The 26,505-nt window shown below is 35.4% G+C and overlaps 1 protein-coding gene across 8 annotated transcripts in view; it reads left to right on the top strand.

The window, feature by feature from the left end:
* The window catches only part of LRMDA (leucine rich melanocyte differentiation associated), a 703,906-nt gene that overhangs the window by 261,158 nt on the left and 416,243 nt on the right, over positions 1-26,505 (top strand). For 6 of the 8 annotated variants that reach the window (XM_068687774.1, XM_068687775.1, XM_068687772.1 and 3 more), the window contains one exon: positions 10,067-10,159. The exons of the other annotated variants lie outside the window; for them this stretch is intronic. In XM_068687774.1, coding sequence (XP_068543875.1) covers positions 10,067-10,159 — 93 coding nt within the window. The remainder of the gene's footprint in view (positions 1-10,066; positions 10,160-26,505) is intronic. 8 annotated transcript variants of the gene reach the window in all.

Below are 26,505 nucleotides of genomic sequence, written 5' to 3'. Positions count from 1 at the left end.
TAAGAGGGCAACCTGTGGCAAACTTAAGATCCTTTTACGGGATCCATGTTTTTCCTATTTTCCAACCTATTATTAAAACAGTAACATAAAATAGGAATCACAAAATCTGCCTTTTTTTTTTTTTTTTTTCAATATGCAAAATGCTTTGCAATAAATGTTCTTAACACATTCATTAAGTGTGTGGATGCTGCATTCATATTTTCTAGTGCAACATGCTTCATCCAATATGCCCACTGGCCTCCTCAATCAAACTAATACAGATGAACACAGACAACCAACACAGACCCAAAGGGGCTTACAGCAACTCAATCAGTAAAGCACAGAAATACCATTAAGTGGTAATAGTATGTCTTCACAAAAAACCTCACTTCATCTACACAGTTTTGGGAAGCATACAAAATCCTTTCAGAAGATAAGCCTGGCAATGGTTCACTGCATATTGCATCAGAAACCTAATGTACATGTATTTAGGAAAATTAGTATTTTAATTTTTCTGTGCAGAAACTCAAATGAAAATTGTGAGCTGCTCTGACTTCTGAAAGTTAACTTCTGAAGGTGTTCCACACTTCATTTTTTTCTGAGCATTTTCTGTTTATTAGATTTGATTCTTTAGTTCTAATTACTCACTAATATCCTTTATAGTTTGCTTTTCTAACTAATAAAAAATATCCTGGATTGTACACACTTTCTTATTCACAGTTGAATTTATTTTATATTGTTATCTATGGTGCAAATGTTTTCTGGGAAATGTGTCTTTCCCTTTATTTGTATGTTTAAAGTAAGCTGGAAAATGGAAGATGGATGTCCACTGTGATGTATTGCTGGCCTGATACCAAAAGATGCTGAGTGGCTTGCGTCAAGGCATTGCATACATCACAAAATCCGTGCCCTAACTGATTGTAGTGTGACATTATACATCACTTTCATGAAAAGATTGACCTACTCTTCTTTGTATAGGACAGTATGTATTTCTGGTATGGTGTATTCTGCTGCACAGTGTTTTGAAAATACTATACATCTATACACACCATTTCGATTTGTGCATGTGAACCTGTATACAGTTTAAATGCATGTAGTATTCCATTTTCTAGTAAAGTTACCAGAGGAGTAAAAGAAAAAATTGCTGGGCCTATTCTTCACTTAGCTTTTTATTTTTAACAAATGAAAAATACGTAGAGCAGTTGTCATTTGTTAAAGTGTAGCAGAAAGAGCGAAACAGGCCAGTGGATGCTTCATCAAGAACGCTCATTCAGAATGATGAATGTGGCTAAACACACATTTGTTCGTAAAACTTGCAGAGTGGATGAGCATCATTAAGCATGAGGAATAGGTGCAGCACGCTGAGAAGAGAGTGGAGCAAACAGATGTTGTGAATTTTCGCAGACATCCTTCATCCACCAGTCCATCATTAATATGGTTGAAGGTGATCCTTTCTTTTTATTTAATAAGCACAAACAAAGTGTGTGCACTATAATACTGCTGAACACACTTTTTCTGGAGGGAATAGTGTTTAGATAGAGGGCTACTAAAATGCAGATAGATTTACTGTTTACGAACGGTGATAGCATGTCAGCCTCATGAGCTACACATATGCTTTGGCATGGCTACTTTCTTTCCTCTTCGAGTGCCTTTATTTGACAAGCTTCCCAGTATAAAGGTCTAAATCTGCAAAGGATGCCCTGAAAATCCATTTGATCTGTGGAATTAACCTTTCTGATGGTTTAAGTGCTAACACTGATTTGTTGCTTCTCTATTTGTGTGAGAGAATTCCTTTATATACTGTTATCATCTTTCTGGAATTTCTTAAGTTTTCAGACTTGGATGTTAATTGAAATGTATATTTCTGCATCAGATTTTAATTCCTGATATTCAAAAGGTTTGGAGGAGTGCATTTAATCTTTACCACATTCTTTTAAAGTTCCGATTTTTTTAATACTTTATGCAATGATGAACTCTTACATTAAAGTATCTTTTAAGTCTACTCTTACAGGTACCTAACAGTCTTCTTTTGATGATGAACTGTTGGTGGACATCTGCATCTAAGAAATGGTTATTCTTAGTATTCTATTCGTACATGCAAATCTTTTGCATGTACAAGTACTTGTTAATTATTAGCCATTCAGGTTAAAATGAGTGCAGCCTTTCACAGCCATAGACATGTGCTCCAGTAAACAAAATGGTGCTGAAAGGTATTTCTCCCCGTAGTTGTTTCTCAGCTACTGGAGTGCCTGCTGGGTTCCTGGGAATCTCCCTATCCGTGCCTAGCCTTACACAATAAATGCAATATAGAAAATTGGCTTATGAAAATAGTAAAAATAGTAGAAAATAGTTTACAGGACTGCAGCCTGAATGAAAGTTGCAGGAAGATGACACTGAAACAAGGGGAGGAGAGAGCAAATGTGGGAAAAACATGATTTTGAAAGTACTAGAATTATGAGAAGTGATCCAGTGGTGGTCAGTCATATGTTTCTATGTGTAGAGGCATACTTTCCTGCCTGTAGGCATGTCCTGGAATAGAAACAACCCTCTGTACTGTATTTTGCACCAGCAAATTAATAGTAAGTCAAGCAATCCTAATTATCTCTCCAGCGAGTAGAAGAAGAGGAGGAGAAAAACAATAACTTGATAGTGCCACTTACTCTAATTTGTTCATCTGTATGTTTAGTGATATTAATTATCATTTTCTTTGTTAAATTTTTGATGGCTTTTGAAGCGTTAGTGAAGATGTTGCATAGAAATATTATTATGGAATGTTATGCCAACCATGCTAAATTCCTCTCATTAGGGAGAAACTGAACAATCTTTCACATCGTTTCTGAGGTTAATACAAATAGGTGGCTTGTACCAGAGGCAAGGTCTTTAGCAAGAAATCCCAAGAGTCCTTTTCAATTCTGCAGACTTCTGAATTTTGCAATATAGAATTTCTAAAACCACTTTCACTATATATATATATATATATATATAAATATTTAAAATTTTCAAACCTTGTCTTTTGCAAGGTATATGGGATTTGAATTTTCATTGCTTAGCTGTTGGGAAAAAAAAAAAAAAGATTCTTTTTACCTGAAGGTTTTTATCATTAAAGAAATATCAGATGCTTTCTTAATAATATACCTTTCTGTGCTTTGATGAATAGTTAAGGAACTATTACTACCTAGTCAGATTGCATGGCTATGTCAGTTGTTGTGCTTAATTGCTTTCCTAAAAAGACACATTCATAGTGGTATTGCACTGTGCTTGTGGCCCCTTCTGTTAGCATAATTTAGTCTTCTGGCTGGGAAGTGTGTGCAGGTTGATCTTTTGTATCTGCAGAAAAGGAATGTTTGGAGGCCTGGGTGCTGGATGTTCTTGAATACCGGTCTTTGTCAATGACCTGAATGTCATGGGGTTTGAAATCCTACCTATTTCTAAAGTTGTTTTTAATATGCAAAACCTTTGGCAAGTAGAGAATATAGGCCTGCTTTATAGGTTGCACGTGAATGTGAAATTGGGGCTAAGGAATGAGCCCAACAACCTTAGTAGAGGCAATACCAATACATTGAAAGTAGTAATTTTTTTCATGGACACAGAGGTAATATGCATAATTTTTAATTCTGTGTACCATTTTAGGAGAATTAAGCAAGGAAGGGTTTCAAGCTTGAAAGGCAGGAGAGGCAATTTGTTCAGGACAGTGAAGATATTTTTTCTAGATGGCTCAAACTATAAATGATTTGAAGGAACTGAATCACAGTGGCTCAGGTTGATAGATTTAAGTATGTATTGAATATTTTTGACCAATTAACACAATTTTTGTTCTGATATTTTGCAAATCATTTATCCTGTCCTTCATGGATGAATGCCCAATTGTGTGGGTCAGTTCTGCTTTGAGATATTGCTGATTCCCCTGCCTTTAAATGTTAATATTCTAAATTGAATATTTAGCTAAACTGTATAAAAATTGGCAGACAGTAAGCAAAAATGCTTTCAGGATACGTCATAATGTGCTGATTCATTCAGTTTTACAGCCCCTGTAAACACAGTTTGTAGTTTATTCTTTGTTGAGAAACATACACCAGAATCTTCATAAACTGAGAAACCTATAGGGTTTATAAGTAAAATTAGGGTAAAATAGGGTCTATAAGTAAAATTGGTAATGTGGGCAATTATCTTAGACGTTAGTTATAGCCTGCATGAAGTAGTTTTGGTTAGAATTTATTAGTGACACATGAGTGGGACTAAATGTCAAATCAGAATGTTTTCTGAGGTAGTGCATTCTGTATTGCCTTAATGTTTATCATTTCATGGTTTTTCTCCTTTTTTTTTTTTTTTTTTCCTTAAATTTACAGTTAAATTAATTTTGCTTGGCTTTAGGTTTTGTGATGCAGACAGGGAAAAGAATACAGGTCTTGAGTTCCATCAAATTTAATGCCAAACTGTCACTTTGAAACAGTTCTTAAATTTTAAATACTGAAATAACATACAAGTAAGGAGGAGCTCCTTGGATACTATGAGGTGTAAGTATATCTGTCAAGTCAAAATCCTTTTACTGATACAATAGCAGCTCCCCCAGTAACCAGAACCTTTATCAGTAACGTGCAAATTTACAAGGGAATGATTGGATCAGTAGCCTGTATGGATTGACACCAGCCTGAATGTTGCATGCCAGCTCCAACCATTGTAATACAAAACGATGTGCGTGCATGCATAGAGATAATCTTCCTGCACGGGGGCATTGTGTTACGTTATCTTTAGTAATGGGGGTGAGCATATGCCAAACTGCTAAACTGCAAACTGCTAAACCGGGGAAACTGTACGCAAATGCTGATGACGGTGGATCACATCATTCCCAGTCTGAAGAAACACAAGTATGGAAGCCTCAATTCCTGATTCTAGGCCTGTCATTTGTATCCTGCAGTGAAGGTATCTAACCTTCCTATATAGGAAGGGGAGTAATGATGCTGGCTAACTTGTCCAGAGGTAGGAGAGGATAGCTATGTTAACTGATCTTAACTAACTGGCGTCCACAAAATGTTGTGTAAATGCAGGAGAGGATGTTCAGTAAAAAGAAAACCTTTCAAATTATGGGAAAGGGAATCCAGGATATGCATTTTCTCTTTCAAAATCAGTATCAGGATATTTGGAGGACAGGCTATCACTATTATGTTAAATTGTGCTACCTACAACATAAGCTTCTGTCTTTGCTAAAGCTGCCAGTTTTTATAAACAACTGAAGACAGAAAGGGTTTACTAAGAATAATGTTGAAGCCCAAAAGAATCCTGCAGCCTATAAATCTTAATAGAGGTTCTGAGATTCCAATGGGCTGCATGTGTCTCTTTTACCCAACCTCACTCCATCTTGGCTCCCCTGTGATGACTGCAATTTTCTTGAAACAGAGGCACGGTGACTTGAATTTACTCATGGCACTATTTGCCTACAAACAGGAATACATGCATATAACCTATGCAAATCAATAAAAGCATGTCAAGACCCCTTAGATCGCAGTACTCTGCTAAAATGCAATTTATCATGCTGCAAATGAGAGTAAGAGACTAGGTAACAAATAGTGTCTGATCATTTAACTAGCACCTGTTGTCATGCATTTGAAAACTGCATTTTTCATTTGACGTACAGTAAATTGCATTTTCATATATATTGAATGGAAGGGGGGATTTGGGGATGTACATATGCAGGATTTTATGAACAATGGGAGTTTTACAGCTGCTTGCTTGAAGAGGTCATATCAGTCTAAAAATCTATTTGTTCAATTGTTGGGAATGCAAAATGTCTCTAGCTATTTGGAGAAGAATATAAAATTAGAAGTTGCTAAGATAATTCTCAGCATTGATAAATGTATAATTAATCAGAAAAAACTATTTTACATAAATATCTAAATCTACAGTGTTTTTTATTTATTTGTTTATTCAAAATTCTAAGAATGTGACAGGCTGAGGAGAAAGGGACACTTCCTTTGTGAAGAGCCTTGTTCATTTCTGTCATGCCCACATTCCTCCCCACTGCATCCCCTTCTTTTAAGACTTTTTTTTTTTTTTTTTTTTAGAGTTCTATGATTGATTGCAAATTATAACCTTAGATATGTGCATGAGAGAGTGTGCAAAGGTTGTAGAGGGATTTCCATGTTGAAGAATACCCTTTTGCAGAACACCTAGAAAAACTGTTGGCTGGTAAAAAACAGCCAACTTTATCGGCAGTTGTTTTTGCTGAGATTAATCTAGTTCTGGATTATTCTGCTGGTATTTCTTCTGCTTCATGAAGAAGTGGTCTTGGAGACACAGGAGAAGTATATACAGCAATGCTGCGGTGATAAAGGTCTTTTCCCCTGGACTAAGGGCTTTGCTCATGGATTTTGCTACCACGCTTGACCAAGAATCTTTTGAGCATTTTCCCTCTATATTTCCATCTGTATGTTATGTAGTTCAGTTCTTGGACTTGACAAACATTATGGGTAGGTGTCATAATTTTGTTTGACACAGAAAAATAGCATCTCTTTTCTTACCTTTGTGATTATTCTCTGTGCATTAAGGAATTTAGTTTCTATTTGTTGTTGCTGGTTTTTCTTTAAGGCTCATGTGACTTATTAAATAGGTCTGCTTGAGAGTTTCTCTCAGGATTTTTATAAATTATAAACTACCTTTTTTATATTGTCTGTCCAAATAAGAGATTCAGAAGAATTCACTTGCTCAGTATTTGTGACAGGTTAATTAAACTTCTCTTATGGAATAAGCATGGAATACTACTAAGATTCTGAACTTCATTGTCCCGCTATTTTCACATTAGTACTAGTATCAGCTATATTAATTAATTCTTATAGATTATTTTTTTCATTCAATCTGAATGTTGTCCTAATGCTAGCTATAAAATGGGTTTATGAAGTGTCTGTGCAATTTTATGTCACAGAACATTTGTGAGGTTAGTCTGCAAACTGAAAATTTCGCATTTCATTTGTATACATGTATGAAAAAATGGCTTTGTGTTTCATATTGTGCCAGTTTGCCTCCATGACACAGTATACTTGTGGGTTTTAAAAAACAACAACAGAAATGAAAACAAACAAAAAAATAAACAAAACTAACAAATCTCTTCTTCTGTCTCCTGCAAGAAGAATTGTGTACACAAGAATATTTTTCATAATACTATATTTTAAGGATTTTGTGCTTTGTAGCCAGACTGAAGACTTCTATTTTTAACTTTGTGAGGAATGTTTTAACAATTCCAATTCGTGTCCATAAATTCGTGTCCATAAATAAATAAGTCTGTAATAATGTAATAATTGCAATAATTCTGTTTGAATCCTGCCTGCCTCTGGGCCCTGCACTGGCAATTTAATTCTTGAACCACAGATGCAGTGTGCTCCGGTCTCCCCCTCATTCCAGTCAGTTTATCACGTCTTCAGAAAACACTCCTTAAATTTATGAACCTGTTTGCTTTTGTTATTCCTGACTTCTAGTTCTAACAGTTACAGTTTTTCTTTTCTGTCTTCTCTGTCGAGATTGATTTAACACTGCTATAGATGTTATGTAGATGACTGTGAATAGCTGGGAAAGAATGTTTTAATTGCTTGTGAATCGCCAACCTGTTTGGGAGTTTCAGAACAACTGATAATAACTGGTGACTGCTGGTGACTGTTATGGGATCCTTGGTATCTGGCCAGGGGGGCCAAGAGATTAAGAGGAAGAAAGAAGAAGCTGAAGGACGGTTGGGAGACAAGACCTGCGGAGAGTGTACAGAGAGTGTTCCATAAACTTGGAATAGTGCCGAGTAAGTACAAAGGGTGAGAGGAAGACTACGAGCCTTCAGCATGAAAGACCCCTAGAGACCCCCAGAGGAGACTGATGCGCATGCTCCAGTAGGAGGAACTGGACCCCGGAAGCTAATTATAATAATCTACTTTTTTAGAAGTAGTAATGAATATGTATTAGTCTAGGTGCATAAAAATCAGCTGCTTGATGTAACTGGTGTGCGTCCTGGTGGAGCGGAGACTCCCGGTGCACCCAGCGCTGTTTGCTTACCTCTATTCCTTTATATTCTTTTAATAAATCCTATTTTTTTATTTAATCCTAATTTGAATCCTGAGCCATTTATAACAACTTCTATAAACGACTACTTGCAGATTTCATTGATGTACATCTTTTTATAGAAATGCATTTATTATTTAAAAAAACAACAAAAAAAGACATGAACATGATATCTTTAGTGATACAAATATAGAAATACATAAATTTGAATAGCCCTACGAGGTTTTAGTTTTCAGATAGTTTTAGGAACATAAATGGGAGTGACTGAATTTTGCTAAGTTAGATGTAAATGCTTATTTGGGAAAAATCCATTTGATGCTTATTAACAGCAAAGAAAATTCAAGCAGTGTAAAGATGAACTGGTTTGCAGTATTTCAGCTTGATTTTACTAGCAATGAAATGTAAATTGTGTTATGGTGCAGAAAACTATGCCAAGTCATGGGTTTTATTTCAGATCATTAGTATGATGAGCATGTTGTGTTTATGTGAACAAAACTCTTATGAACACTAATTTGAATGGCTACTTAGTCATTTCAATCAGTTTGTAATTATTGTTTGGCAACAAAAATACCAGTTTCCTCCAATAAAACTCTGTAGCCTTATATAATTATGTTCCTAATTCTTTCCTTCCATGTCCTTGTTTTGGTATCATGTGGTGGTGCAGTAACTCTTTTTTTTTGTTTCTTTTCTAATTTTCATGTCCCAGTGAGTTGATCTCTCGTGTGATGCACAAACATATTTAGGGACTACCCTTACTTTGCACACAGTGGAGCATATACATATGCTTGAAATAACAATCACCATATTGTGGCTCCAGGAATTAACACCACTTTATTTGAAAAGACAAGAGTGTTAAATATCTCATGTATGTATGTGGCAGTCTTTAAGGAACAGAGAGTATTTTAAATGTTTTAAAATAGACATATTTTGAAATAGTATTTTTATACTATGTTTATGATTTTTTTGTTCGCTTGTTTGTTTTGGAGGGGCGTGGTTTTTACACTAACCACTACTTTCTGAAGCCTTACAGAAGCCTTGTTTAAACCCACCATAGCTCAGGAAGGTAACATAGTGTTATCAGTAGCCACCTGTGCAGGGGGATGGCTTGAGGTTGGTTGTTTTCTACTGCCTTCCCACACCTGCCAGGTCAGTAGCCCCACTGCCTGGTCAGGCCTTTCCCTCAGGTGTAGCCAGGGGTGAGGGCAGCTGGGCAGGGAGGTAATTAAGCTTCCAGCTTGTGAGAGGGCAGCTGCAGCTAGAGAAGAAGCCAGAAGGAGGAGTATTGAGGTAATCAACTTTCTGTGGGGTTTGCTGGTATTAAAATGGTCTCACTGTCCCAAAAAAGTTTTGTTATGAGAAGGAATTGATTTTAGATGTTGTACTTGGTCTGGCTGGAACACAATTTTCTTCATGGCAGCTTGTGCGGTGCTCTGTTTCAGATGTGTGACCAAAACGCTGTTGGTAACGCAGCACTTGGTAACACAACAGTATTTTGAGCTATGGCCAGCTGGGGCTTGCCCAGCGTCTAGGCCTGCCCTGACTCCCACTGTCCCATAGTGAAGGGATTGGGGTTGGGAGGGGATGCAACAGGGTAGAGGATCTGATCTAACCACAGAGGTGTACTGTCCCGTGAAACCCCAAACTCTGAAGTAAAATGGGAAAAGAGGGGACTTAGGGATGTGCGCCATCTTCACTGGGGAGATGGCTGGGCACCCGCCAGCCCACGGGAGGTGGTGAGTGAGTGCCTTTGCGTTTTTGTTTTATTTTCTTCCTTACTTAGACTTCTCCTTCACCTACTAAGCAATTTTTAGCTCACCCTCCAAGTTTTCATTTACTTTTTCATCTTCCCCTGTCCCATGGAGGGAAGGGGAAAGGGAGCAGTCAGCTGTGTGGTGCTTAGCTGCCTGCCAGGGTTCGCCCACAGCAGAAATGCAGGAAACTCTGTAATGGCGGTGCAACTTCAATGCTAGCTTTTCTGCAGATATGTGTATCTTCAATACTTGCCTGCCAGTCCTCTCTTGACAGAGGTTGCTTTTGTTTTCCTCCTTCCCAGGGAAAAGCCATGTACCAGAACTGTTGCAGAAGGAAAAGAGGCAGGCAGCAGATCTACTCTGGGGCTGGGGGAAGAGCAAACACCAAAGAGCAGGTAGCACCTCTGAGTTGTTTTTAATCCCTTAATACTTACAAAGATGAAAAGTATCATTTTTTTCTGAAGGCTCATCATTTTCTGTCTTCTGACACCATACCTACATGTGGGGAGAGAATAACAGCAGTGGAAAACACTGTAGCTGGTATGCTTTTCTGGCTTAAAAAGTTTTTCCTTTTTTTTTTCCTTCTTGCCTCAGGCCTGGGATACTGGGGATACAAGGAGACCTTGAATTTTTCTTAAAAATATTTATACCTTACTTTTTGTATAAAGATGTATTTTCTAAGTCGATGTAGAAAAACTTATTGGAAATCCTTGATTTTACATGTTTAAATTTAAGGTTTGTTTATGAAGGAATAGATTATTTTTGCAGAAAGACTACCATGATTATGCATTAAGGCACCAAGGAATTTTCATTTTCTATGCCTCTGTAGAGTTAATGTTTTCTCTCTTTTCCCCACCTATTTTCAGCTTTTTGAAACTTGGACCTTTAAAGTTTGTAGTGTGTCTTACAGAACAGTTACTACCATGCTGTTATGAGATGGTCCAGAACTTGGTAGTGGCAGTTTAGTTATATAAAATTTGTGGTTATGTACTTCACCTAAGTTTTAGAAAAGTCGTGACTTCAACAGAAGTTAAAAAAAAAAATGCTTGAAGGGGTACACACGAGATCAGCAGTACAAGACCATGAAATCAGAGAATTACGTGGATGTCGAAATGCAAAGATATAAAAATATTGAAATGAGGTTTCTGTGCTCTGTTCACCAAGAGCTAAATAGGCAACTATTTTTCTTTTTTGCCTTATGGGAGGATTTTTTTCTCCAAATGATTGAATATGATTTGGAATTATAGCTTGCTGATAAAACTCATTTTGGTAGGTTTAAGTTTCAATCTGATCTATTTCTTTGTGTCTACAATCCAGTCAAATGTCTTTTAAATGAGAAATATGCCAGCTAGGATTGTTTTGGTGCAACGATTTCCATTTAGTTAGTAGAGAGAGAAAAAGAGAGAATTTTTAAAATAAAGTATCTTTGAGTTGCCTGCGAAGGGAATAGAAAACATTTTAAATATTTTGACATAAGAGGTCAGACAGAATTGTTTCATTTTATTGTTTCCATTTTTCATATTTATTTTCTATCTGTATGGTCTACCCCATTTAAAAACTTCTGTAAAAAGTAGTTGCTCTTAAAACTAACTCCTATGACGTTTATTTGTAATATCAAACAAATGCTATAGCTTTGCCAGCTGTGCTTTTTTTTTTTTTTTTTAAGTGTAGAAGGCCGCAAACTATTCTTGATACTTGTTCTGAAGATAAATTAGTGGCTTCTAAATAATGCAGTGAACCCTAATTCTCTTTGATTAGTAGTGAGTTAGATGATAGCGACCCATTGAAATTGGTCATCAGCATAAATAATGAGTGAATGAACTGATAAAATGCAAAGTCACCGGCCATCATAAATCAAATGAAATCCACTTTCTCTGGAAGTCACTGAAATTAGAAGTCCATGCTCCTATTAATTATTTTGCCTTCTGAAGACGACAGTGTTATAAATCAGCCTTGAAAGGCACTTCACTTAGAAAGCTGAAAGAGTAAGACTGCCTGCAAATTGTTTTGTATACGCACCTAATTGTTTCTTAAGTAACCCACCTTTTGTAGTGTGACTGCTGAAAAGCAGAAAGTGCACCCAAAAGTGTAGATTAATGAAAGTAACAAATACTGCTGTAAGAAAATTATTTGGTTGGAATAATAGCTGTACCTTCCATGTTGGTCAGCCTGAAGCTGAGTCAACTGTCCTTGTTAGACAGGCCTCCTCCAGTCAATTTGGACTTGAGCTTATTCTTCTTTATTAGCCAGATATACTTATATTGCAATAAGAAACTTGTTAATAAAAAAAGAAAAGTCTGGAGGAAGGGAAAATGGACATGTAGACTGGTTTAGTTCAAAGTTGCACTGTGAATTTAAACAGCATACTGTAAGACTTTTCAATGACAGGTAAACAGTTTCTTGCAGAAAATGTATGTGTATTTCTATAGTTTATGTCTCTCTGTGTGTATTTATATGTGAAGACATGTATGTATGTGTTGTTTTTTTTAAAGAGACCAAACTTTTTCTTAAGTAATTTAACACTCTTTGCACAATATCTTATTTTTCCTTTGTTGTGTTAGAAATTCCTTACGTGTATTGTTCGATCATGTCCAAAATGTGTCTTCATGCTACTAGCCATTTAAGGAAATGTGCAGGATTGGCTTATAGACTTGCAGATGTTTATTCAGTGTAAGATCAAAATGTATGTTAAGGTTTGTTCATCATATGGTAGCACTTCAGTTTCTGTAGCCTTGTAACTTGCACATTTATAGATACCAATGCATTCAGTACCATCCTTACTGTATGCGTGGATCAACTGTAAAACTCTGTATTTCCATTCCCTTAAATATACAGGATTGATGTTTTCAAGTATATTGTTTAGTTTGTTTGGAAATTGGGACTTAATATGCAAAAATAAATGGCTTTTGCTTGAAATTTTTTGCAGTGATATCAGGACTAGATCTAGGAGGATTAATATGCAGGTGACTCTTTTTTTCTTGTCACGACTGTAGTTCAAGAACAGTTTTCAAAAGGAGAGTTTATTAGAGGTGTTACTTTGTCCTGTGTATTGCTCCTTTCAGTGGATAGAGTGGTGAAAAGGTCAGACCATTTGAAGTAGTGTAGGTGTGGAGCACAGCAAAACAGCATCTGTACATTCCCACCCACTCCCCTTCCTCCCCCCCCCAAAACAAAACAAAACAAAAAAACAAAACACACACAAAAAAAAAAGGCAGAGGATTAAAGAGGCATATAGTCATTCAAAAGAACAATGTTATATGTTATTAAACTACTGGTTCAAAAAATAAATAAATAAATTACTTTTCCCAAAAGTTTTGAGTCATCTGAGCTGTGGACACCCTGAAAAGAATAAGTCCTCTCTTTTTATTAAAAGTGTAAAGGAAAATGATCTCCCATGAAGCCACTGAATCTTTCAGAGGACTGCTATCTCCTGTCATGGAAATTAGAAACAGTTTTCACTGTTCTCAGACAAAGCAAAATAAAAGTGAAGTATGGGTGAAATATGGAGGAATGAGATTGTTAGTGGGTATAGTAGGATCTTGTTTAACTCCTGGTTCAGAGTAGATTTTTAAAATTATTTTGAATGCAATATTTGCTTAAATATATTACACATTGCTAAATTAAAGAGAATGGCTTTAGAATTTGGATCAGTCAAAATTTATGTTTTTTGTTTGTTAAGAGTTTTTCAGCAAATTGTGATAGTAAGAAGACTATGTTTGAGACTAGCTTTATTTTTTATTGTCTAATATGTTTCTAGGGTGATATTTATAACCTACTGATGATGAGAGAATGTTAGAACAAAAAGTTTCTTTGAGAAAGAGCAAACAACTGTACACAGGCAATTACTGAAGTAATTGAGTTACTTACTTTAAAAATAAACTTAAGTTGCAATAGATTTGCTTCTACAAAGGTATTTGATTTGTATGTCAGTACTAATTAGCAATGGGTGAGTGTAAGGAGCAGTCCAGTAACGCTGGCTGAAAATGTCAGTCCCAAGGCATCATTGCAGATACCTCTTTCATGTCTTCTGTGAAGTGGTCATGTGTCAGTGTTTCTTATTTTTGTCAATGGCATTATTTTTGAGTACAGTGGCCTGCAGTGAAGGAGATTTTCCTTCATTCAGGTGCACTTTGGATGTTTTTTTTTTTCCATTTTACTGACTTGCAGATAAATTAACAATCGAAAGAAGCAATGTTGTGAGTCTACTGAAAAAGCATTAGTCCCAATACAGCTTAAGAAGGTACCTTATTTTAATTGCATTGACCCACTTAATGAGTGAGACATTATTTAATAGAGGGTGCTACTGAAAAGTCTCTGAGTTGCTTCTGTCATTTCCACTTAGGAATGAGATGATCCTCAGAAGTAAATTGCTGTCTTATGCTTTGATACATGATAATGAATTTGGTTCTCTTACTAACTTGAAGAACAGTTACTTAACCTATGTAGTGGCTTTCTTTGCAAGGCAAATTTGATAAATGATTAAGTAGTTACGTTGTGGTCTCTGTAAGAGAAAGGTGATCTAAGAAGATGGCAAGATTTACACCACTCTTCAGGTCAAGAAATGTAATGTTGGCTAAGAGAATAAAAAAGTTGTGGGTTTTGTTTGTTGTTGGTTTGTTTGTTGTCTATAGGAGTGAGCCTATGTAATTAATTTCCCGATTATAGGAATAAGCGTGTAAGCATTCACTGTAACATTTCCCAGTGAGACACTGACAAATAAGTAAGTAAAGCAGAATCTACTGGAACATTTTCAATAGTTGCATTGTAAAGATAACGTCTAATTTTGAGCATTGTGAAAGTATCTGATGGCAGCCTGAGGTGCAAATTGCTGACAGTGCAAATCTCCTTTATGCTGCAATGGTAAGTGACACTGGACCATAGAGTACTTGCAAAAAGAGCTCAGGCTATGGCAGAGGAGACCTACAGGGGTAATGCAACGGACAGTCAGTTTTTAGAGAATGTTTAATTCTGTCCAGAAGAACTAATCTCTAGTTTAAATTAAAAATCTATGTGGTGACTTTTTAAAGTGTCTGTAATATGGAAGTGAGGTCTTCTCTGCTCAGCTTTTTGAGATGCCTAGCTTTAAGAAGTGTATAGAAACTTCTGTTTATTTACCTAGGATATAATTTATTTGAGAGAGGTGTTTTTGAGTGCCTGTGGATTGGAGACCATCATTGGCTGCAGTATCATGGTGTGTAGACTTTTGCACATCCATTCTAGTAAAAGCAGGGGCTTTATTGTTCTCTATAAAAAGTCCCTAACCTTGATTATCAACTGACATACCCATTTTAAGATTGGTATCCAAGCAAGTGGAAAGGCTTCTGCTTCCATATTGATAATCATAAGTGGTGGAAGTGAAACAAGATTAAAAAGGTTGACCTGTCTTCTTGTATCAGCTGTTTTAATGCCATCTTGTGCCTATTAATGGAATTACCAACATTTGCTTCCACTGTGGTGCCATTGGTGGTGGAACAAACATGGCAGGAAAATAAATGCAAAAGAGTAAAAATCCAGTTCTGAGGCTTATAACAGATTTTGATTAGTTGTGCTGTAATACCTTACAGTATTGTGAACTATTTGTGGTTTATGTGCTTTATTAGTCTTTGAAGTGCTAACAAGCTTATTGGAGCTGTCTTTATGCACATGTATCTTGATGTTCTAAAAATAGCAGCTAAAATAGATTTAGCATTGCAGCACAGGAAATTTACCTATGTAACCTGCTGTTAAGTACTTGATAACAATTCTCTAACATTATTAAGAAAACACAGTCCCTCTTTAATTGCTTTATAAAAAAAAGTCTGCATTTTTGAAAATTCTGAGATCTATACAGAATTCTCCACCTGTTCTAGGAGGTATTTTTACAAACTATCTCTAAGAGTATCCATTTAAAGTGCTGAATGTATACTTTTGTTTCACTTTATGTACTTGTTAATGGTGTTATTTGTTTTGTTATTCTGTGGAGAAAATGTTAGATGCCCTCTTACAGTTGGGTAGAAAACCAAAATAAAAATAGCATGAAATTTTGAATCACAAAGTGAATAAGGAGTTAAGTTTCTTATTTTTCTTGTTTGATCTTTGGTTAAAAAAAAAAAAAAGAAAACCTTGCATGTAAATATATTTTTATGTATGCTAAGCGTAAAGATAGCTCTGTCCTACCATATTGATTTATTAGATTCTCTGACATTTTAGTTGTGGTCGTTATGTTATATTTATGAGATGAATGTTGGATTCCCTCATTATGTTATCCTCATTTATTTTACATACTTTTATGGCTGGTTGTGCTCAGCTTTACATTTAAAGCTTTATTGCAGCTGTTAGTGTTGGGGGGAGGGGGAGGCAAGTACTTATTGATCAGGATTTACGTGTTTACTGTTGTAATCATGATTTATTTAATCTCTTTCTACATATAAGTATAAGGTCTTTCTCTGAAATAAAATAGTATATATCAGGAGGTCTCCTCACCTGAAAGAGCACGTTGCTGGTAGTGACCATACTTCTCTAGGGGAAAATGTTGAACTCTTCATGATACTGATGTTGAATTTTTCCTTTATATAAAGACATGCAAGTGGTCTTTATAATTTCATATTTTATGAAATTTGCTTTGCAGTTGAGATGAAGCAATGTTAACATTGGAAATGAGCGTTTGTCATTTAGTCATTTTCATTTAATCATCGCGTGACCACTTCACACCTTATTGGGTTTAGTTTTACAACACACTGAGGTAGGATTGTGTGCTCTTTTTATGGCAAGGGAAATAGAAGTCCTGAGATCTGACAAACAGGTGAGATTTGGCAGTACCTCAATAGAAGCTGTAAGAGAACCCATGCTGGAAGTGTTATGAATGTTCCCCTGCTGAAAATAAGGCTGTTCTGAGAGTTGCTAAAGTGCTCTGGGAAAGCCATCCCACCATTGTGGCAACGCCCTTCTGAAAACCTGCACTTGAGTAGGGTGAAACAGTATGGTGGTGGTGGGAACAGTAATGTAGCTGAGACTTTGTCAGATGTTCTCTAATGAAACATATGCATTTCTGTATCATATATTGGTATCTGGCCCTTGTTTTATAAATGCCTACTTTTGTAGATGAAAATAATTGATGTGAATGCTAAGTAGCTATTTTTATCTAAAGCATTTTCTACTGTGATATTTTTACTCTGTATTTGATAGTGTACCTAAAATCTGGCAGTGATCCTAAGAAATAATTTCTTATTTAATCTATACCTTCCTTTTGATTTTCTGGGAATAATTTATTTGGAATTGCAATATGCTATATAAATTCGTCATTGTTTTTACAGACTCTGAGTATAGCAAATGATTTCTAATCAAGATTTCTAGGGTACTGTTCATAATTAAGCTTAGTATTGTGTATAATTCACTATGCCACATTTTCCAGTGACAGCCACGTAAATTAGATATCATCACGAGGGTTCTGGAGATTTATACTGTTATAAGGATACACTGTAGCCTTTTCCTATAAACTAAAGTGTATTTTCCTGGCATGCAGAAATCTTGTAAAAACCTGGGTTTTGTCATCCAACATTTTTACATTGATATGTATCTGCTTTGTAGTTTGCAGACATGTTTTATGATACTCGGTGGTGCTTTTCCCACCAATTGTGCTTTGGCTAACGCTGAGTGAATAGACACAAATTGGAAGAATTTATGTCTTAAAAACTAGGCATTAATTATTTTGATTAATACATTGTAATATTATTCTTCTGTAGAACTGTATGCTTAGGATGTGCTCTGATGGTAAGTCTCTTATTGTGGAATAATATTCATCCCCAAACTGTCCTTTGCATCTCCTAACATTTGATTTTCAGTGGTATGACTTCTGATTTTTTTTTTTAAATATGCATACTTCTGAAATGTGAATTAGTTTTTTTTTTTTTTTTTCTAATGAATCATTATGTGTTATCATCAAAGGTTATTCACTGAAAACTTGAGAAAAAGGCAATGAAAACTAATTTTGGTTGTTAATGGAAATGTATTTTTAGTCTTAAACAGCTTCCCTGAGCAATAATTATAGTTATGCCTCTTGGGTGTTTTTGGACTTTTAAATTTACATCCAGCAGTTCTTTTTCATTTAGTAGTTAATCTTTTACAGAACACTGCAAGTTCGTACTTCTGCCTAACATTAGGAGAGTCACGAGAGTATATTCATCTGTCTTTCCTTTTAAAATATGGATGTGTTTTTTCTGTGTTACTAAGAGAAGGCTGGGTCAGTATTGTATATGAGCTAAAGTATTTACGTTACTGTGCTGTTCAGTTCTGAGTGTCCAAATCTCTTCTAGATTTGAAAAGCATGAATTCAATCATTTCATTTAATTTGTGGGGATTAACAGCAAGATATTTAGTTACCATTGTAGAAACCAATTTCTCTTAGTATTAATACAATTTCTGTAGAAAAGTAGAAGTACGAAGGATGTGTTAATTTGGGGTTTAGAAGTTAACGTAAGCTATGTTATTACATAGTAAATACAGACTAAATTAGTAAAGCAATATTTCACACTGAAGTAGATGTTAAAAGATGATTTTTTTTCCCCACCTCCAGTATTTCCATGTACAGCTGATAATCACATGCTTGCATAAGCCATTGAGATATAAATCTTCCCCTCTCTACTGGAAGAGAGTTCATTTTGAAAAGGGATTGATGTGTACCTTTTCATCCAACTTCCAGCAAAACCTTGCCTGCATGTTTTCAGGCCCTTGTGACTAAGGCTCTGGTCCTCTAATTACAAGTGGAAATAGGCCAGTAACACTAATTTAGGTGTCTCAACCTTGTTTACTCAAGTATGTTTTACAAGTATGCAGTTTCTAACAGTTTAAGAAATGGTTAAAATTAATCCTGTGTGTGGTTACTGAAAAAAGGAGCAGGCAACAAATGTCAATAAATCTAGATCTGTTTGAAGCAAACGTCACTAAATCTTAGTCTTGACTGCTCTCTGGTAGTGTCAAGAGCTGCTCTGTAAGATGAATTTGAGGGGAGGATGAAAAAGGTACCATATTAAACCACAGCACTGATAAGTTTAGTTAAGAGGCAGAAGATGTGTCCTTGCAGTGACATTCAGTGGCCGATATTTGTTTCCCTTTAAATAATATGCTGTACATCTATGAGAATGATGGCTTGGTGTTTGTGACATTGCATCTTCACCAAGGTTACTGGCTCCAGGACAGGCAGTCTCTCCTCTCTTTCTCTCTCACACCCTGTCAATAAATATCCACTTGTCTGAGGAAGTGAGATACAGATTTTACAGCTGACACCAGAGCATCTTCATTTCCAGAAGCAATGAGTTTCAACACATGTGAAAGTGAAGTAGGAAAAAAAAAAAAAAAAGGGATATATCTTTCAAGTCTTTGTCATAAGAAAGCACTTTCCCCTTCCAGACAAAAAAGAAAAATCAGAAAAATCCAAGGTTTGTCAATAATGTAAAAATTAGTCTCTCAGGTAAACCCAGTTAAAAATATCTATTATAATAATAATGTATTAAACTCATGTCAAATAATTTTTTTTGGTCTTAAAAACAAATATATTCACATTTCCATATGTATATTTTAATATATATTTACACTTTAAAAGGGAAACATAATTTAAGAGCATAAACTGTGGTTTCCTGTTCGAATATTTCAGCTTCTTATTTCACAGTAAGAAATTATTCTTTTTCACCATGCTATGCAAATCTCCCAGCTCTCAGCTAAAAAGAAGGAAGGAGATAAATATATACTAATGTATGTATGGGTAGCAAACTGAAACAATATATAACATAGATATTTCTACAAAAATGGAGCTTTTGAGTGAAATGTTATGTAGCAAAATTAACAAAGCTCACTCAATGTCTTCATTTTTTTTTCCTAATCTGTAGCCTATTTTTTCCCTTAAAAAAAAAAAAATAAATCTGTGAGAATAATTTGTTCATCTACCATTTATTTAATCTTTAATTCTCATTTATGTCTTTTTAACATCTGTGTATAAAAGCATTCTCATATTCTTTTTTTTTTTTTTTTTTGATTTTTAAAAACTTAAATGTGTTAATCAAGTGTAAGAAGTCTGAATTACTGTTAGTTGGTACCATGGTGCCCATCTGACCTCTTGCCCTCCCTCCTCTTTCCCCTACTCCTCCTACTCCCCCAGCTGCCCCCTGACCTGCAGCTGAGCACTGATTATGGACTAAGTTCCAGTTTCTTGCCATTAATAGTATCAGCACAAGAGGTAGGATTAAAGTTTTTCAAGTGCTTTCAATGTGCTGTTTGCATCAATCCAATAGCCATCACCTGTTCGTTCTTCCAGGAGGCTATGGTTAGCCATTCCAGTGGCAAAGATGGTAACTGCATCCACAGTACTTCTTCAGCTTGGGAGCAGCTTTCCTGGCAGGCTCTTGCTGCACTTCCACCAGGGGCTGAGAAGGTTCACTTGGGTATGTTGTGCAGATGTGCATCTGAGAGCAGGGCTAAGAAAATCTGTCCTTTTCAGTATCATTTTCAGAGCTTGGCTTGGGATTTTCTGTTTTGCATCAGATTCAGGGTTATGTGTATCGACACACAGTGTGTGGTAGTGGCTTGCTGAAGTATCTTAATCTCCAAAAAGAACCCTTTGAAATATCCTGGCTGATAAACATACATTGCGTATAACTCCTTGTAATTCAGAAATTTGGATCAACTGAGAGCTGGTGTTTCCAGTAAGAACCATGCCCTGGAATGATAGATGCATCTGTGCAGGATGGTACTGTGCTATGGCAGGAATGTCTCTGAGATACAGGTTTACATATCCTGCTGTATTAACAGGTTCGTGTTTCCTGTATATCTCAGGTCATAATATAAATATATAATAAAGGTTTCTTTAAGTATTTCAAATGCACAGATGGCATGTGCAAAAAATGATGTGTTAAGGGAATCTAAGTTCCACTGTTTATGCGCAGCATGTGCTTGGAGAAGTTTTCTCTAAATATGAGGAAATTGACAAAAATTTAGTTTGCTAATAAGTTACCTCATGGAAATTGTCTACAGGGTTTTCAGTTTTGAAGCAAAATATTTTCAACCATTTGAAATATGGCTTTAGAAATTATATTATTTTTAATCTTAAATTATAGTAACAGCTGTGTTTGTGTGTTTAGTTACAAGAAAACTTGGAAGTCATTCATTTCCTCCTAAGGTTTCTAGGGAGTGTAAGTTGTCTTTTGCTTCCCTATTTCTTGATGAGAAGCTATCAAAGATGGTTATTTCCTTTCTTCCTTTTGCCTCTTTTAAATAGGAGAGTTGAAGGCTGTTTGCAATCCTTCTGGATGAGGCTTATGAAATGGATGTGGAATTGGTAGGTGTCAGTCCAGTTGCATACTGTTACATACAATAAGGTTTCCTATAATGTGTTGGAGCTGCTGACATGCAGCTCTGCTTCTAAGAATATTAGGTTATGGGCAAGTCTTATTCCCACAGGTACACTGAACAGGTGAAGATATTAACCGTGAGTGGATCTTGTTGTCACCACTCAGTTCAGGCTTGCCGTGTTGTTTTTGTATTGGACTGCTAACTTGTGTGCCTCTTCAGTGTTTGTATCCACATCAAATTATGATTGCTCTCCTAGAAGCTGTGACTTAGTAGCTTTCTCTCCAATGCTCAAACAGAAAAAAATAGAAGCTGAATGAAACATCAGAAATAAATGAATACAAATGTGGCAGTTGATAATTTGCTTGTATTTATTTATTTTTTAAAATCTAAGTATGGTTCTAGTATGGTGCTGCCATATTAAAAGCTATAGGTGTGTGAAATTGCTTTCAAAATGTTGAGCAAAAGAGGTTAATTCAGTTATTAGGAAATTTACAGTATTTTTGGTCAAGTTCACTGAACTATAGGACTATAAATTAACTAGGCTATCAATCCATTTTTTCAACTTGGTATTACTACTTGTTTTTTTGGTCTTGTGGTAGGCAACTACTGGTGAAAAGCCTAATAAGAACCTTTCTACAGCTTTGCTGAAAACTCCTGTGTGAGTGAACTTTTAAGGAATTTGTATTATTTTCCAAATTGTAAGATTCTGAGAATTAATTTGTAATGAACAGAAGAAAAGAATCTTATGCCTGAAAGCAAAAAACAATGAGGTGCTTTTGTCGAGTGATGGAGGATTAAGGGTATGATGCTGTTTAGCTTCTTAAAATAGGAAGAGGAAAAATAAAAACTCCTAAAAAAAATATCTAGGAAACACATAGGTACATAGAATAATAACAGAATGGAAAGAGATACTAAAGCAATTCCCAAATTGTTATGCACCAGGTAACTATATGACTTGTGCACACTGCAAGGATAAGTAGTTGTGTTTTTTTGTTCTCTCAGAGATCCTATGGATTACTTATGAATTGTTTAAATAGCCTTTCTATGCTATACCCAGGAAGAAATCTAGACGCTCTCTTTGTTTAAAAGTTACATTTCAACCTGTGTAGAAAATCATATGATGGTCTTATATGCATTTGGTTTCTGTAGTATCAAATTATCATTTGCCGATCTTTCATTAAAAAAAAATAATAATGGATATATATATATTTCTTAATAGTTTAACACTGCAGCTTTGAGAAGGGTGATGAGTTCTGCCTTAAATGTCAGCAAAGAGAATTGTTACTTTACAGGGTCAGATTTTATTCTACCATTACACCTTTGTAATCCTAACCATAGGTTCTTCAGAAGTGCACTCTGAGCTAAGTTAAGGCAAAATTCAGCTCACAGTGACTGTCACTGGTGTCGTGCAATGTGCTCTGGTGTGTTGTCTAGGTTCATATTCTCATTCAAAGGTGTTCACACGTACAAAACTTCATATTAACTGTAAAATGAATAAGAAGAAGAGAAAAAAAAAGGAAAAATATATACTCTTGTCATAACTTCCCATCAAGCTCAAAAAAAAGGATTTTTTTTTTTAAATCAGCTTATCTAACATAAAAGAACATTATGTTGTTTCTGATCTATTCTGCACCTGTGTCTTTGTTACCAGGAATAAAAAGTTCTGTCTGAGAGGAAAGTAGACTCTTTGCCTTGGCTAAGCACTCCCTGCTGTGTTAGTAAAGATTTTGATTATCTGATTCCTAACTGTAGTGAATTTCAGGTAGAGCTATGTTTATCTTAAAAAAATAAAATTAAATAAAATCAGACTGGGATATCTAATTTAGAACTGAATCATAGCCCCTGGATTGATCCAAACAACTTCTCTAAAGTGCTTTGCATGTTTACTGAGGAAGGTGAATATTTTTATTTTCAAAAACATTTGCACAATATGATTATTGACTCTGCAGACCAGTAGCTAACAATTCTAGGGGCTACTACTCAGGCTCTGGTGAAAGTAATTCTCACTTTGAAGAATTCTTCTACAGACATGTTCAGGTTTGTTGAAAATGTTCCTCACTAATTTATTAATGCACATTTTATTTTGATAGACAAAGGGAAAGGGAGGAAAGTCTCCTATTGAATTGGGCATTTTTTAATTTTGACAAATGGTGAATTTTCACAGTGGTTCCCAGGGAGTTGTATTCAGTTACCACTTGTAGTAGGATGTAGTGCTCCCTCCCTGGGCACCGCTTTGCCTCTCTGCTCCAACTAGGGCCCTTGATTACTCATCTGTTTATAGGTGCAAAATAAATACGTAATTGGGAAAAGAAATGTGACGCGATAATGGTTGCCGTATTTCTTGAAACAGATATAAAGAATTACCTGGGTCTTTAACCAGCTATCTCTTCATTGGAGTTTTATTCTAAGTGTGATTATCAGGAGATATAACAATGCCACCGGAACAAAATATACCTTATGTTTACACTATAACTGAATTATTCTTGCTAATTATAGTAAGTATTTTTAGTCATTGATATATGCAGCCACTAAAACACTGCATTTATCAGCTGAGTGTTTTTTTTCCTCCTTGGTTTTGATGTTGCCAGTGTATATTTAATCTCAATTTATTTCTACTAGTCATTGTTATATAAAACCTAATGCATGGAAACACAATATTTATCCCAGCAGCTGTTAAAAATCTGTGGATATGGATTAATGTCAGCTTTTAAATGTGTAGTGCTTTAGTTAATTCCATCCAAGGACAGATGATATCATCCACTAGGAAGGAATATATTAAAAGCTGTCAGCCAGAAGGTAGTAAAAGTAGGTGATATGTTATAAGGAGGACTAAAAGGTCATTCAAAGAAGAGATATTGCTAATAAGTCAATTAAAATTTTCAAGCTGACATTTTACAAATTTCTGTGTAAGCCCTAAAATGTTTTCAAAGCTAGCAAAATTCACATCCAAGCTTGCAAAACCAGGGGTCACACAGAACCTCCACAATTCCTTCAGGAAATGAGCAAAATAGGAGCTGACTCCAAGCTATCAAACACTTTAGCCTTCTGAAGGCCAGCTGTTTGGCCAGGCTGGTGTTGTCTGGGCTGGATTCATAAGAGTGCTGTAAGTGCTATGTGTGTATCACATTGAAAATACAATTCAATAGGTGCCTTCTCCATTGTTCTGAAGTCCTTTCCAAGGCTCATCTGCATGATGTGCAAATGATTAATTCTGTATAGGTAGATAGGGATTGTGTACAAATATGCTTGCTTAGATTTCATTAGATGTGAGAGTGAATTATTCTAAATTTAATGTCCAACTAGTAGGCAGTCATTGTATAATGTACACTGTGGAAATTTATTCTGGATTTGTTGATACTATGTAATTGTGGGGTCCAAAGGCTCAAGATTAAATGCAGGTAGAGGTGGGGACACAGTCTTTGTTGCAGAACTAAGCCGTCACTTTCAACTTCTGTTATTTTTCCCTCATTCCAAGTTTGCTAAAAAAAAAATGACTAAAACAAGAAAAAAGGGATTCTCAGTCCCACTGAAGGTATTAGTTTGTCTGACTGTGTGCTTCAGTGGAAAAGGAAGGAAAGTACCTAAGTACATTTCAGTACCAGGCTTAATATTAAGGAAATCTGGCACTAAGCTTATTTACATTTTGTGTTCAAGGGCAAAGAAGGAAATATATTTAATGAATATATTTAATGGAAAAAAAAAAGAAATTTCTTGTACTTAACGTTATTTAAATCCCAAAGAAGGTATATAGTAAATACCAAACAGACATTTTGATTTAGTATTTTGTTTATGGACAAGTTAAATAATAAAATCCCATACTTTATAGCTTGTAGTATATAGAATAAAACATTTTTTCCATGCTGTTGAAATAATTTCTGAACATTTGTTGTGAACTCTGTAGCCATGTGGTGACTGAAGGGCACTGTATTTGCTTCAGTTTGAACGTAGGGTCTAAAACACACAGAAAGTGTTTTGTCAGTTAGAGCCTTAGGCATGGGATCTCAGAGTTACCTTTTACCAGCTGAAATGTAACTCTGGCTGCTTTTGACAAGCTTCTTTTTTTTTCTGTGTTCTTTTTTTTTTTTTTTTTTTTTTTTTTTTTTTTTTAATGCACAAATTCAAGTTTGTGAGGGGTGGAGTGAGAGGTAGTCTGGGATTTTCATTTTTTAAATTTATTTTAAAATATATTTCTGATGTGAATCAGAAATTGTTGAGAATCAAGATACTTTACTATCAGGATACATTTTTTTCTCAGTTAATCTGAGACCTGGACTATCAGCATCATTCTTGGTAGTGTGGAGATTCTTCTTATTGATTCTTCTTACTTATCACTCAGGAGGGTATCAACCAAGTGTTTCAGTGACAAATGGTCAGACAGTAGTAGTCATATTCTAGCTTCATGTCTGAAATATTTTATTGTTTTGCAAACATTGCCTGATAAGATTTTATTTTTCTGTGACCTTCGTACAGAAGGTCTGTTGTCTTCAGGTATTCTCACTTTTAAAAATCTGTCTAGCTTATTAACAGAAGATACTCAGTATGCCTTTATATTTGTCTGCATATTTGTTATCTAGAAAAGGTGGGTGCAGCAATTTCACTCTAGATTAATACTATAAATTACCTAATTCAGTTTAGCAATGCAAAAAAGAAGTGATAGAATCAAGCTTCCAGCAAATATATATATAGAAGCTCTACTGCAAAGTCTTGAAAATGCGTCATCAAGTTTAATCCAAAAAACAAAAACCCTGGGGGAATTGTTTAAGAATTTGATAATACACTTTGTAACACATACAATACATACTATTATTTGAAAGATATGTTTATGTGCCTGTGACTCTCTGCATGCACACTCTATGTGCATATCTATAACAAAAATATTATATCATGTCTGTATTCACTAATCTAACATGATTAGGTTGGCCCTGCTTGTTTCACTTGACAGGCAGGCAGTGACATCAATCAAAATTTCTGCCATTCATGTTGCTTTTCACCGTGCCAGTGAGAGTCCTGACAGGTTTCTTTCCAGCAGGATAGCAGTTATGTCAGAATTTTGGTTTTTGCAGTGTGGGAGGATATTCATTCATCTATATGGATCATTTCTGTATTTAAAATGTCGTCACTTAAGCTTGTGTCTAAATGGCATGATGTTGTACATTACCAGGAACACCTGGGTATCTCTTAATCTCAAATGTTTTATGTTCTAACCCCAAAGGTAATTTATTTCAAGATTGGGCAAGCATTTTTTTACATGTGACTAAAATGTGTCATGTTGAAAATCTTTTTTCAAAAAAAAAAAAAAAAAGGTTTTTCCAAATAGCATTTGAATTTTTTGTGTGATTTTGTTTGTTTGATTGAAAAAGAGTAGAACATTAAGAAAATAATGTGGTTAAGTTTTGTTACTTTCCTGAAAAGTTGTGGTTTA

The sequence above is a fragment of the Anas acuta genome, chromosome 7 (genome assembly GCF_963932015.1).
Source record: "Anas acuta chromosome 7, bAnaAcu1.1, whole genome shotgun sequence".
Lineage (NCBI taxonomy): Eukaryota > Metazoa > Chordata > Aves > Anseriformes > Anatidae > Anas > Anas acuta.
Note: the sequence above shows the minus strand (reverse complement) of the source record. Positions and strands in the feature narration are given on the sequence as shown.